This window comes from Lepidochelys kempii, chromosome 4 (assembly GCF_965140265.1).
Source record: "Lepidochelys kempii isolate rLepKem1 chromosome 4, rLepKem1.hap2, whole genome shotgun sequence".
In the NCBI taxonomy this organism is placed as follows: domain Eukaryota; kingdom Metazoa; phylum Chordata; order Testudines; family Cheloniidae; genus Lepidochelys; species Lepidochelys kempii.
In genome coordinates this window covers 6,912,592-6,926,319 of record NC_133259.1, presented here as the reverse complement: position 1 = coordinate 6,926,319, position 13,728 = coordinate 6,912,592, and the positions used below count along the sequence as shown (strand labels likewise).

Genomic DNA, 13,728 nt, shown 5'->3' with positions numbered 1-13,728 from the left:
TGATCTTTTACCATTTTTCTGTTTGAGTTCATCTCAGAGCATAGTGATTGTCCGGTTTCACCCACATAGTTGTTGTTGATCATTTGATGCACTGGATGAGGGACACCACATGTGGTGATAGTCATGTGTAGGACCCAGGGATTGTGAAAGCTGTGTTGTGGGTGATACAGATCATTACAGAAGAGGAGATATGTCTGCAGTTTTTTCATCTGTTGTTCTGGCCGGGTCTAGTGCCACTTTGAGTTGGAGAGTCCTGGTCTGTGGGGAGCTTGCTTCTGATGGAGAGGTTGAGGGTTGTTTGAAGGCCAGAAGAGGAGGTTCAGGAAAGATTTATTTCAGGATGTGGTCCCTACTGAGTATGGGTTGTAACTGTTTGTTTGATGAAGCCCCATATGGGTTCTAGTGTGGGGTGGTAAATGACAACTAGGCATGTGCAGTCAGGGTTTATTCTGTATTGAAGCAGGTTCTTCCAGGGTGTTTGGGTGAATGGGAACGCTTACCCCTCCATCTCCTGAGGCTACGGCACTGTATCTACCTCTGCTTCTTATGGGTGTGTTACATGAGATCTTTAGCCTTCTCAATGTTGATGAGAATGAGACAGAAACTGTAAAACCTAGAGCTAAAACTGAAAGTCCAGCTCTATAGAAACAGACTGTGACTCAGGAGACCATGAGTTCTATTCCCAGCTTACCCTCTGGCCTGCTGGGTGACCTTGGACAATTCAGTTCACTGCCCCGTGCCTCAGTTTCCCCATAGGTAAAATGGGGATAATGTACTGACCTCTTTATAAAGTATTTTGAGATCTACTGATGAAAATTGCTATATAAGAACTAGGTGTTATTGCCGCACTATATCACTCTTTGTTCGGTGTGTCTGTGGGTTGTTTGTTTGACTGTTTGCTCTCTGTGTACAGGTTATGTAGCTATTTGAAGTCTCTGAGAGATTAACTGGTCTCTGGTAGTGAAGGCCAAGCTGAGCAAAGCAGGGATAAAAAGTCATTTGCTAGGCGAACTCGAAAGTTCAGACCGAGGCAGCTAACATGAGAGTTTCAGAGGGAGTTGAGAGAGGGAGCGTGAGAGGCTTTCCTTCTAGGTTCAGCTTGTACAGTTTTGAGATGCCCAGTGATAGGACAATGGTGATGACCTGCAATGGATGTGCCATGTTTTCTTTCCTGCATGACGCCGGAAGGGGACTTCCTAAAGTGTGAAGTGAAAGTTGCTGGAGGAGTGTCTGTACTAGAGGAGAAAATTCCTGGATTGGAAGGGCAAGCAGAGATGCTACTGAAAATCAGAGAAGCTGAGGAATTCCTAGACACCCAAGTTCAGGAAACATCAGTACCCCAGGTTCAAGGAATGAAGGAGCTGGCCACCAAGGAGTCATAGAGGCATCCTGACAGTTTGTGACCACCAGAGGCAAGAGGCCACACCGACTATGATGGGCAGGCTGTGGCCACCAGAAAGGAGAGGACCTGGAGGAATTCCTCACAGCTAGAAGTTTCCAATCAATAACAGGTCCTCAGTGTGGAAATTGGAAGTTACTTCTCATAATCCAGCTGCTCCAAGGGAATGGAGAGATGTATGTGACAGCTCTGCCCAACTTGTAAGAAAATCAGCCTTGTCCACAAAGAGTTATTCAATCATCCAAGCAAGACAGACAATCCTTATTGGGGATTCCATACTCAGAAGAATTGAAGGAACATTCAGCAAGAGACAGGTGGACAACAAGATGGTGTGCTGCCTTCCTGGAGAGGTGTCACTCTAAGATTACGTAGGTTTTGAAATCGATGGGAAAGGATCCATTGCTGATGGTTCATATTGGCACTAAGGACACTGCATTGCAGAACATCACGCAGATAGTAGATGACTTCAGGGAATCTGGAAGAATGCTAAAGGAGAACATCCATGCAATTTTCTCTGAGACCCTTCCTGTTCCATGAGCAAAGGAAGAGAGAAGGCAGAAGATTCTTGGAAGTGAACTGCTGGCTAGGTAGGATGGAGGAGTTTGGTTTTTGTGGAACATTGATCCACCTTCTACAGGGAGAGGGCCCTGTTTAGTTTGAATGGCCTTCACCTCGGTAGAAGGGGGACCAATCTCACTGGGGACAGGCTGGCTAGAGCAGTCAAGAGGGGATTAAACTAATAGCAAAAGGGACAGGTAAAATAGTGAAGATATGCGCACTCAGCACATAATCAAGATGTTGAGACCAAAATTAATCAAGGAACCAAAGAACATCACCAGAAGATCCTGGGTAACAAACAAGAGGAATTGGAATTTCTCATTTATGAGCATAAATTTGATCTAATTGGTATAACTGAAACCTGGTGCAATGATTCCCATGACTGGAATATTAAAATCAGTGGTTATAATCAATTTAGGAAAGATTGGGGGCGGTGGGAATGGGAGTGGAACAGAAGAAAATGATTTTGAATGTTTATGGATCAATATCCTACCAAATAGAGCACAAGATAGGGTGTTAGTTGGGGTCTGCTATAGACCACCAAATCACACTATGGAGCGGAATGACTGGCTCCTTACATGCCTATCTATAACATATTGTGGGGAAAAGCTGTGTGATCATGGGGGACTTCAATTTGGGTGACACACGCTGGAGCTCCCATGCTGCCAGTAGTAAAACATCCTTGGAGTTTCTAAATATTATAAGTGAGAATCTCCTAACTTGAAAAATGTTGCATACAACACAGGGGAGCTCTCAATATGAGCCCTTGGCTTGATGGATAAAGAGGAACTGATACAAGTGATATATACCTGGTGCTGTAAAAGGGCCAATTTCGCAAAGCTGAAAACAATTCTGAGGCAAACCAGCTGTGAGGAAGAATTTAATACGAAAAACTATGTGTGATTATTGGAAATTATTTAGAACACTTTTACTAGAGGTGCAAAAAGCCACAATCAAGGAAGAAGGCTGTATCAGTTAAAAAAAACCCAACACCTGGTTTAGAGGGGAAGTGGAGGTGTGTGTATATAATCAAATGCAAGAAAAGAGAAGTAGATAGTAATGAATACAATTCAGAAGCTAGGAAAGTATATTAGGAATAAATCCTAACATTGATCTATTAATAGATGGAAATGACAAAATTATTTATAATAATGGAGAAAAGGCAGAAGTGTTCTGTATTTGATAAAAAAAAACAAACAAACAACCCAGATGTTATGGTCATATCATATGATAACATTTTTTCCCTTTCCATTAGTACCTCAGGAGGATCTTAAACAGCAGCTACTAAAATTACACATTTTTAAAATCAGCAGGTCCAGGTAACTTGTATCCAAGAGTTTTAAAAGAGCTGCCTGAGGAGCTTTTTGGACTGTTAATGCTGATTTTCAGTAGATCTTGGAACAGTTGGGAAGTTCCAGAAGACTGAAAGAAAGCTCATGTTGTGCCAATATTTAAAAAATGTTAACGGGATGGCTGGGGTAATTATAGGCCTGTCAGTCTAACATTGATTCCCAGGTAAGATAGCAGAGTGACTGTTATGGCACTTGATTAATGAAGAATAGAAAGAGATGAAGTTTACATGGCACACAATAAATGGATTAAAATCTATCTGACTGAGAAATCTCAAAATGTAATTGTAAATTGTGAATCATCGTAGAATGGATGTGTTTCTCATGGAGTCCTGCAGGGATCATTATGGGGCCTACACTATTTAACATTTTTATTAAGGACCTGGAAGAAAGCATAAAATCAACCCTGATAAAGTTTGCAAATGACACAAAAGTTGGGGGCAGTGGTAAATAACAAAGACAGGTCACTAATATGGAGTTATTTGGTTCATTTGATGAGTTGCAAGCAAACAATATGCATTTTAATATTGCTAAATGTAAATGCATACATCTAGGAACAAAGAATATAGGCCATACGTACACAATGGGGGATTATATCCTGGGAAACAGTGATTCTGAAAAAGATTTGGGGATCAGGGTGGATAATCAGCTGAACATGAGCTCCCGGTGTTATGCTCTGGCCAAAACAGCTAATGCAATTCTTGGCTGCATGAACAGGGGAATCTCAAGTGGGAGTACAGAGGTTATTTTACTTCTATATGTGGCAGTGGAACAACCATTGCTGAAATAGTGTGTCCAGTTCTGGTGTCACTATTCAAGAAGGATGTAGATTAATTGGAATGAGTTCCAAGAAGAGCCGTGAGAATGCTTCAAGGACTAGAAAACAAGACGCAAGGAGCTCAAGCTATTTAGTGTAACACAGAGAAGGTTAAGGAGTGACTTGATTACAGTCTATAAGCACCTACATGAGGAACAAATATTGGGCTCTTCAGTCTACCAGAGAGGGGTATAATACGATCCAAGAGCTGGAAGGTGAAGCTTGATAAATTCAGACTGGAAATCAGGCATAAATTTTTAACACTGAGAATAATTTACCATTGGAACATCTTACCAAGGATCATTGTGGATTCTCCATCACTGACAATTTTCAAATCAAAATTGGATGATGTTCTAAACGATCTGCTGTAGGAATTGTTTTGGGGAAGTTCTCTGGCCTGTGCTATACAGGAGGTCAGACTAGATGATCACAATGGTACCTTCTCGCCTTGGAATCTATGAATCTGATTCGCCTCTCCCTGTTAACTTTGTCACCCACACTAATGCATTCCGGCTCTTTGTCACCCTCTAGTCACTCAAACACCTAAGAGGATAATAAGTTTGCCACTTCCTTCGAGCTAAGGGTATTGGTTCTTCAGCTCAGGCAGTGGAGATCAGAGAAACTAGGTTCAGTCCCTGCAGATGACCAATCCAGGAGTATCAAAAACCTCATCCTATTGGGTATTACTTGGTGGTGTGTATTAGTTTGGTAGGGCCAAATCCTGGCAAAACTCCCATTTGCTTTGAGAAGGCCAGGCTTAGCTCTGGCAGAGAGCTCCTCCGCCGGTGACAGTCGGTGTAGCCCTGTGGACTTCCATGCAGCTATGCCCATTCACGGCAGCAGAGTCTGTGACCCTTACTGTTTAAGAGGGCTAGGTAAATACTCCAGTGTCCTGATTGTATGTTTGTCTCTGGAAGGTCTGTTGTTCAGATGATATGCAGGACAGATTGAGATTTAAATGGAAATAATGTTAGCAAATGGGCAGAAGAGTGAATGCATGATCACATTCATGGCTTCTACTGGCCTCCTATATCAAACCGAAGCTCCTGTCTCTGTCTTCAAGGCTCTGCCTATCCCAGCTCCTGACTTTCTCTCTCTGCTGTTATCTCCACTGACTCCTCCAAGTTGCACAACAAATTGACTTCCTTTTCCAGTTCTCATATCTGGGCTTTCTTCCATGCAGCTTTCTCTACCTGAACCCTCCGTCCCCCCCGCCCTCCCAGAACTGATCTGTCCTAATGCCATCCTCTCTCCTCCAAGTCCCTCTCTCTAAATCAAATCCCTTCCAAATGCTTAATGCTTTGTCCCCCAGGTGTAGGGCCAGATTGTGATTCCTTACCTGTGTTGAATAGTACCTTACTGCTCAGATAACTCCTTTGGAGTAAGGTGCTATTCAGAATGGATTAGGGTATCAGAACCAGGCCCACTGAGGCAGTAGCTAATCTGATACCAGGCCCTCAAATCACTACCCAATAATCAAATAATGAGACCTTTAAAAAAAAAGGTAACTGTCAAAACACATGGTTGGTCTGTGTCACGGTTCAATAACTTCTCAACCACTGTTGTTGCTATGCAAATAATATATAACACAAATAATCATCAGAACAGGGAAAGGGGCAAAGGGAAAGTAATGGAGATTTTAAAATCTACAATAGGAACACAGGAATTGCCAGACTGGATTCAACCCAAGAACCATCCAGTCCAGTTTTCTGCCTCAAACAGTAGCAGATGCCGGATGCTTCAAAAAAAGGTGCAAGGAACTTCCTCACTTCTAGTAGGTAGAGATTGGTTTAAACCCTGAAGCCTGATGGTTAATATCCCTTCCAAACTTTGTTAGTATCTTTGCGTTATCATACCTTTTGAATCTCACTTCGTTGTTAGCCTTGATGGCATCCATGTGGCAATGAGTTCCACGGTCTAATTAGGTGTTGTGTGGGGAAAAGTGGTTTCATTTTCTCAGTTTTGAATGATTTTTCTTATGGATGTGTGCTTGCCTCTTTAGGCGTGGGAGAGGTAGAGACAGCCCTAGGTGGGCAAACTAGAGAAGGGCAAAGCAAGCAACCCGGAAAATGGAAATGATTACTCCATGAGCGCAGCACGTTGGTGGGCAGCAGCGGCTCAGCACACGCAGTAGCAAGGGCAATCATTTCCAGCCAGCACCAAAAGTGATGCATCCGATGAAGTGAGCTGTAGCTCACGAAAGCTTATGCTCAAATAAATTGGTTAGTCTCTGAGGTGCCACAAGTCCTCCTGTTCTTTTTTCAGAAATTAGTGTTCCCAAGTCATATGCCTGAGCGTCTAAATAAAACTACCTATTTGGCGGGAATGCACTGATGAGTTTTGAAAATCTCTCTGTAATCTCTACCTCCTGGACAAAACATGTGTCACCTTGAGTATTTGGAAATATTTCAGTAATCAAATAAGGCCAATATTCATACTGTTCAGGAAGTGTATTTTTTTTGTCTTGCCAATCCCTAATGCAATAAATACATCTTTGTAAAGGGTTCTGCACAGTGGTGAGCTGGAGCCGGTTCACACTGGTTCGCGCAAACCGGTTGTTAAATTTTGAAGCCGGTTTAGAACCAGTTGTTAAAGGGGTGGGCAAACTGTGGCCCGCGAGACCGTCCTTTCCGTCCCGCCTGAGCTTTCGGCTGGGAAAGCTCCCCTGAGAATTTTTACTCACCCAGCGGCACTCCGGGCCTTTGGTGGCACTTCGGCGGCGGGTCCTTCACTCGCTCCGGGCCTTCGGCAGCACACCCGGAGCGGCTGAAGGACATGCCGCTGAAGGACCGCCGAACACCCAGAGCGACTGAAGGCACCAGTTCTTCAGCTTCTGGCAGCTCATCACTGGTTCTGCATTGTAATTTTTGGTGGTAGTCAAACTTTTTCATCTGAACTTTGTGTGTGTGTTTTAAAAATGGCTTTTTGACAAAACAGAAATTGTGATTTGAAAAGTTTTTTTTTCGGGGGGGGGGCAGTGTTCATTTTCTCCATGAAAACCTTAAAGATGTCAAAGAAAACTGTAGAAGGTTCATGTCAAAAATTTTCCCTGGAAAAAAACTCATTTGTGACCAGCTCTAATAACTTGGCTTTTATTGTAATTCTGCTCGACCAGTGTGGTGTTTAGATTAATGTGCTGAGACTTTCCTGAGCCCCGTACAATGAAGCTTTGGTCCATAACCATGGCTATGAGGCTTTGCTGCAATACAAATAAATATAAGAATGATTGAAGGATTTCAAAGCGTGCCTTGTAGTGATAGATTCAAGGAGCTCAGTCTATTTAGCTTAACAAAGAGAAGGTTTAGGAGCGATGTGATTCGTTTATAGGTACCTACATGGGGAACAGAAACGTGATAAATATAGGGCTCTTCAATCAAGTGCAGAAAGGTATGGCGGGATTCAATGGCTGGAAATTGAAGTTAGACAAATTCAGACTGGAATTAAGTGGCAAATTTTTAACAATAGGAGTAATTTACCATTGGAACAACTTACCGAGGGTCATGGTGGATTTCTCCATCCCTGGCATTTTTTAAATAAAGATTGGATGTTTCTCAAGAAGATATGCTTTAGTTCAAACCAGGAACTAATTCGGGAAGTTCTATGACCTGTGTTGTACTGGAGATCAGACTAGAGGATCACAATGGTCCTTTCTGGCCTTAAAAGTAAAAAAAATATATTAAAAAAAATTATAAGGATGGGCACACTTGCTTTGCCTAATTTTATACCCACCCGAACAGCAAGGGTTAAAAGGTATGATTCAGACACACATGTTTTGGGGATTGTGTTTAGACAGTAATAGACGGCTCAGAGGAGGAACGCTAATGAAGAATTAAATGATATATAAAATTATGCATAGTACAAGGATATCCCCTTTTAACAAACTGGAGATTGTCTGCGTTGTTCTTCCAGCCCTAAAACATAACACGGGATTCTCTTTAGCTAGAATGTCTCTCTCTCTGGAGCCAACAGAGCCCCGTTTGACTTCCTTGAAACCAAAATGTCTCATTTCAGTTTCGACAAAACGGCATATTTTGCTGAATTGTCCTCCCCCGCCCCCCCCCCAAATGTTCCTATCTGCTGTAATTATGGTAGCACCTATAAGCTAGTCATGGAGCAGGGCCCAGTTGTGCCAGGTACTGTGCAAACACAGAACCAGGAGATGGTTTCTGCCCCAACCACCTGAAAATCTAAGCAATTGACAACTCAGTCCCTGCAATATTCCACAGATTGTGAAGCTCACATGCAAAACATAAACCTCTCTTGCTCGTGGAACCTGAGAGTAGCTGAATAGCACAGTCAATTGAGATTAGCTGCATATCCTACTTAAACCAAAGGTCGTCTTGCATGGAGAAGGTGGAGTTGAAATGATAAGTCTGTTTATAAAGCAATGATGTGCTTGGGATAATGCACTGAAATGTAGGATTACATGCCTAAAAGCACTGCCTCTATTTGCCCTATTGAAGATTATGAGCTGTGCCTCAAAGCACAGAATCAGGCAAATTGTTTTTTATTGAAACATACAGTAATGCAGGGTGAAAGAAAAATCAATTTAGCACAAGCACATCACATTTTGGGCCCCAGTAACTATTGATATCTGCTGTCCTGGAGCAAATCATATCCTCGACACATCTGACAGCTGCTGTTTCTCTATCTTCCTTTTGTTATCTCTAATAGCCACGGTCTGTTCTGCTACCTTGAAAAAACTAGTTGGTACTTATTTGATAGATAGGGTTTTTCTTGTGCTTCTAGCATCAGTTTGTGGATAATGCTTTGGCCTGAAGAGATCAAAGCTAAAATTGATCTGTGTCACCAGTACACCTTGTGTAGTCCAATGCCTGTACTCTGCTACTGAACGCTCTGACAAAAAGAAAAGGAGGACTAGTGGCACCTTAGAGACTAACTAATTTATTTGAGCATAAGCTTTCGTGAGCTACAGCTCACTTCATCGGATGCAACTCTGACAAAAGTTACTCTCTCTGCCATAAATCAAGAGAATTCTAGGCTGCATTCTTATATTTTAGGGACTGTGTGCTGATGTGTGCATGCAAGTCTGTTGTCCACAGCTTGTCTAACTGCAGGAGCAGGGTGAATAATGCGTATTTTGCTTTCTTGGCTATTTTTAAAAGTAAAAAGAAATATCTGCCGGAAAATGGCAAATTTTCAGTGAATCAAAAAGTTGGAAAAAAATTCATTTCAGGTCAAACAAAACGTTTAATTTGACCCAAGAGAAACATGGTATTTCAATGTTAAGAATGTTTAACCTTTTTTAAAAAATAAAATAAAAAAAGAGGACATTTTGAAACGAAAAAGTTATTTTGACCAAAAAAATCAAAAACTGTCCAAATGAAAAGTTTGATATTTTTTTCAGATTTTTTTTCTTTCTAATAAAAAAAAACTGTCAGAAGCTTCATGAAACATTTCAGTATTAGTGAATAGTCATTTTTTATTTAAAAAAAAATTGGCCACAAAACTTTGTCCAGCTCTACCTGCTTGTACATTTTTATTAGAAGCTTTGTCAAACAAGGATTTTATTCTGCTGTCTTCTAACGATTACAAAACACCTTGCGTCTCTCCAAAGTGCTCAGCTTCCATCAGTTTCAGGTCGACCACCACTACCAATTTAAACAGCAACATAGTAACCAAATGATATTTATATCCTCCACTGTTCCTGTGTTTTCTCACAATAAAGAAATTTAGAATTTTGAGCAACTTTTCATGTATGTTAACAGATGTATCACAGCCCTAAAGAAAGGAATGGCTGTGTTTGAATTGAATGGATTGGCTAACTGGCTGGAAGGGAGAGGTCTTTCTACACCACGGAGCCAGTTTAAAGTCCCAGGGATTGCAGCTTTAGTTTCAGAAAATTTGACTCCTGATGTGTTTGTTGTTAAAGACAGGTTATTGCTTTGTGTCCAGGCTAGTGCATTTGGATCAATATTTATGCCCTTGCTGAGAGGAAGGTGAAATTACACATCTTTAAAAGACTGGCTGCTCCTCTAGGCCTTGTCTAGGAAAATAAGTTATGCATAGAAATTATGTTTGCTAACATGTTTCAAAACCACAAATGAAGACGAGGGTTTAACGGATTTAAAACACGTTAGATGGTTGTGATCAACCCTGGGGGATAGAGGGATGCAGCATTGATGAGAGACAGCTAATATGTGTTCTACATAACCTATATTACTTGTCTAGACATGGCCTTAGCAAACCACCCAGCACATAAGGTTTTGCCTCTAGAGCCTGATTTTAAGTGTGCAATTGATGAGGGTACCAACAGAAATCATCCAGAACCTCCCCCATTATTTTCTTCACAGGGGCCTTCTGTTTTGTTTTGACAGTGACTTATTTGACACATGAGGGGATTTTAAGACGAAGGAGAGAGTGTGCCTGGGTGACAATCCATGCTGGTTTTTCACCCTCAGTGAGACTGGACAGTTTTTATGTTCTTAAAAACAATTATATCCATTGCTTTTAAGTCAGATTTCCCATGGAAGTTCTGTAATCATACTCTGGGTTGTTTGGCCTTGTTCTCCATCCAGTCTGACTCAGGGTTGTGAAGGTGGATCTAGCTCTGCCAGCAGCCAATGGCTGCAAAGCACTGCTGGGGATCTCCAGAGGAGAGAGGACAACTGGATGTACCCATTTCCCCAGCAAGGTGTCCTTCCCCTGCAGTGGGGGAATGGGCGGTATAGGAGATCCTTCAGTGGTTCCATGCTACTTGATGATCCTCCTATATGGGGGAGATCTAGGGGCTGGATCAGGGGATTAGAAGCACTTTGCACTGGAGGAATGTCACAAAGTAGGGCCAAAGTTCCTCTTTTTTCCTTTTGAAATAGTATATTGCAGAGTCCCCTCTCCCGCAAGGTGGAGTTTGCAGGCTTGGCAGGTGGAAAATGCAGATGGTTGAAAATTTTCCATCCAAACTCTTTTATTTATTTATTTGTAATGGAAAAATTGGGGTTTCAGTATGTTCACAGATATCAGCTTTCCTCAACAGATATTTTATTTTTTGTTGGAAACCCCCAAAACTGAAAAAGGGGGTGAAAAACTGAATATGTTTCTGTTTTTAATCTGAAAACCAAAAAGATTGCAGAATTGGAGGGCTTGGGGGGGGCATTTTCCTCAAAAGTTTAAATTCTCACCAAACTTTTCAGCAGAAAATAAGTTTTTACTGAATTTTTCAAACAGCTCTAATAGAAAACTCAACTTTTTCCTTGGAAGTTGGGCAAGACTGATATGGAAATCAAATAAAAGTCTAAAAGCAACATGGACTCCTTCCCCCTCCACTCCATACACACAGACTCCTTGGTGCAATTATGCTGCAAAGCTTGGGCATCCACACATATGACACTCATCTGCTGATTGCACACTTGACATTCAAACCGAACCAACCAGACAGTTTGGGGGTGGGAAATTTCCCCTATAACTATATGTTCTGTACTGCATGTTCATTCCATATTTCCACTCTATTTGACTTTTAGAGTTAAAACACGTAGACAGTTTTATGGTCTCACAGTTCTAGCTATGATCTAAAAGGACACTGTTGCTACTAATAAGAAATGAGGTTTAGAAGCTACACCATGAAATTAAATGTAATTCTTTATGAATTAAATAGGTCCCCAGTGGAACCCTTCCCGTATTGGCCTGCGACTAGAACGCAGTAAGTATTTATTTGGATGTCAAACCACCTACTAGTATATTACGAATCTGTTAGCTGGTGTTTCTTCCTAACACTATTACACCATATGGGCTACGCCATTAGCACTTTTGCTAATTAATATGTATGACTAGCTAATTAGCTTCCCCTCAATTAAGGAATCTGTTTGAGGATTTTCATATTACCCTCACTCAGCATGCACCATCATGTCAAATATTAATATTAGTATGGGACAGCAGTTTTCAGTGGAAAGCTGCCAGTGCCACCATCAGGAGTGGATTTACCATGCAACAAACCATGCGGTGGCACGGGGCCCCCAAAATACAGGACAAATATCTGACAACCTGCCCCCGAGTCCTGGCCGGTGGTGCAGCAGGGCTCAGGCAGGCTGTCTGCATGCCATGGCCGATGTCCCCATGCCGCTCCCGGAAGTGGCCGGCTGCTGGCACATCTTTGCATGCCACTGGCAGGCACAGGAGGCAGCTTCGTGCTCTGCCCCCACCCCCGGGCAGTGCACAAAGACCCACTCCCACCCCCTCCTCCCAAGGGGCACGCAGAGACATGCCAGGAGCAGCGCAGCAGGGCTAAAGCAGTTCTCTGCCCGCTCTGCCTCCCTCTGTCCCTCCGCTCCACTCCCGGAAGCAGCCGGTATGTCCCTGCGTCCCCAGGGCGTGTGTGTGTGTGTGTCTGCACGCTGCCCCCTCCCCGAATGCCGACTCCGCAGCTCCCATTGGCCAGGAACTGTAGCCAATGGGAGCTGCAGGGGAGGTGCCTGCGGGCAGCAGCGCACAGAGACACCCCCCACCCCCCGCCTAGGAGCTGCTGCCAGAGGGGTGTGTGTGCTGGCCACTTTGGGAGCTGCACTGCCCACCTCCTGCACCCCAACCCCCTGCCCCAGCCCAGAGCCTGCACCCAAACTTCCTCCCAGAGCCCACACCCCCTCACCCCTTCTCCCATACCACAACCCCCTGCCCCAGCCTAGAGCCTGCACCCAAACTTCCTCCCAGAGCCCACCCCCTGCCCCAATCAAGGTACCTCATTTTATTTTCATTTACTTCCCATTACTTATAATATAGGAGAAGGAGGAAGGGGAAAAAAAAGGATGAAAAATGGCTGGGGGATGGGGGTGGGTGGACAAGAGATAATATTCTTTTTCTTGGCTGGGTCCTGAGGGTGGCCCCCTGAAAATGAAGCTGCTCACAGGGCCCCACAAACTCTAAATCTGCCACTGGCCACCATCATTGCTGACACCAGTCATCACCCTTCTTGGCAGCCTCAACAGGAAAACCGGGGAGGGCTGAATGAGCCATTGAGACTGGCCTACTGGTCTCTCTCATTTACATAGTTCTTGAAGGACATGGGCAGGGAGTGGAACTGGGATGGACAGTGCCCAAGCTGCACCTGTGTGAATCAGTAAAGGACTTCAGATGCCAGTGATGTCATCCTGTACCCTTTACTTCCACTGGTGCCTTCGCAGAGTAGTGGGCACTGTCTAGGATTCTCTGCTCCGTGCCTCCCTGCAGTTCCTTTGTTTTGGCCCTGTAGCTTTTTCCCCCCCCTTCCTGTGTTTGCATTCATTGCCCCTCATAATTAGTTGATCCTTGTCTTTCTGTAGCCCTCCTCCTCCTTTCTATGCAGGATGGCTGCATGTGGGGGGTTTTGGGTGGAGTCGCACCTATGTCTCTAGGGATCAAGTAGGTTAGACACTTTAAATGCATTGACTCTTCAGTTCCCTCCACTGAGCCATGGGCATTGTCTGAGGTGGTCTACTTTGTGTCCTCTTCTGGATCCCTGATTTTGAACCTGTGATTCACCCCTCCTTTTTTTCCCCATTGTTTGTCCCCCACCATTTAGGTGATCCTTGGTTTTCTTTGTGGCTCCTCTTTTGTTGAATGGGCAGCCATTATTGTTTCACCCACCGCTGGTGCACTTTATATGTACCTTTCAC

The 13,728-nt window shown here is 43.4% G+C and overlaps 1 protein-coding gene across 1 annotated transcript in view; it reads left to right on the top strand.

Moving 5' to 3' along the window:
• The window catches only part of TECRL (trans-2,3-enoyl-CoA reductase like), a 121,969-nt gene that overhangs the window by 53,533 nt on the left and 54,708 nt on the right, over positions 1 to 13,728 (top strand). Inside the window, exon 3 of the mRNA XM_073340004.1 lies at positions 11,739 to 11,783. Coding sequence (XP_073196105.1) covers positions 11,739 to 11,783 — 45 coding nt within the window. The remainder of the gene's footprint in view (positions 1 to 11,738; positions 11,784 to 13,728) is intronic.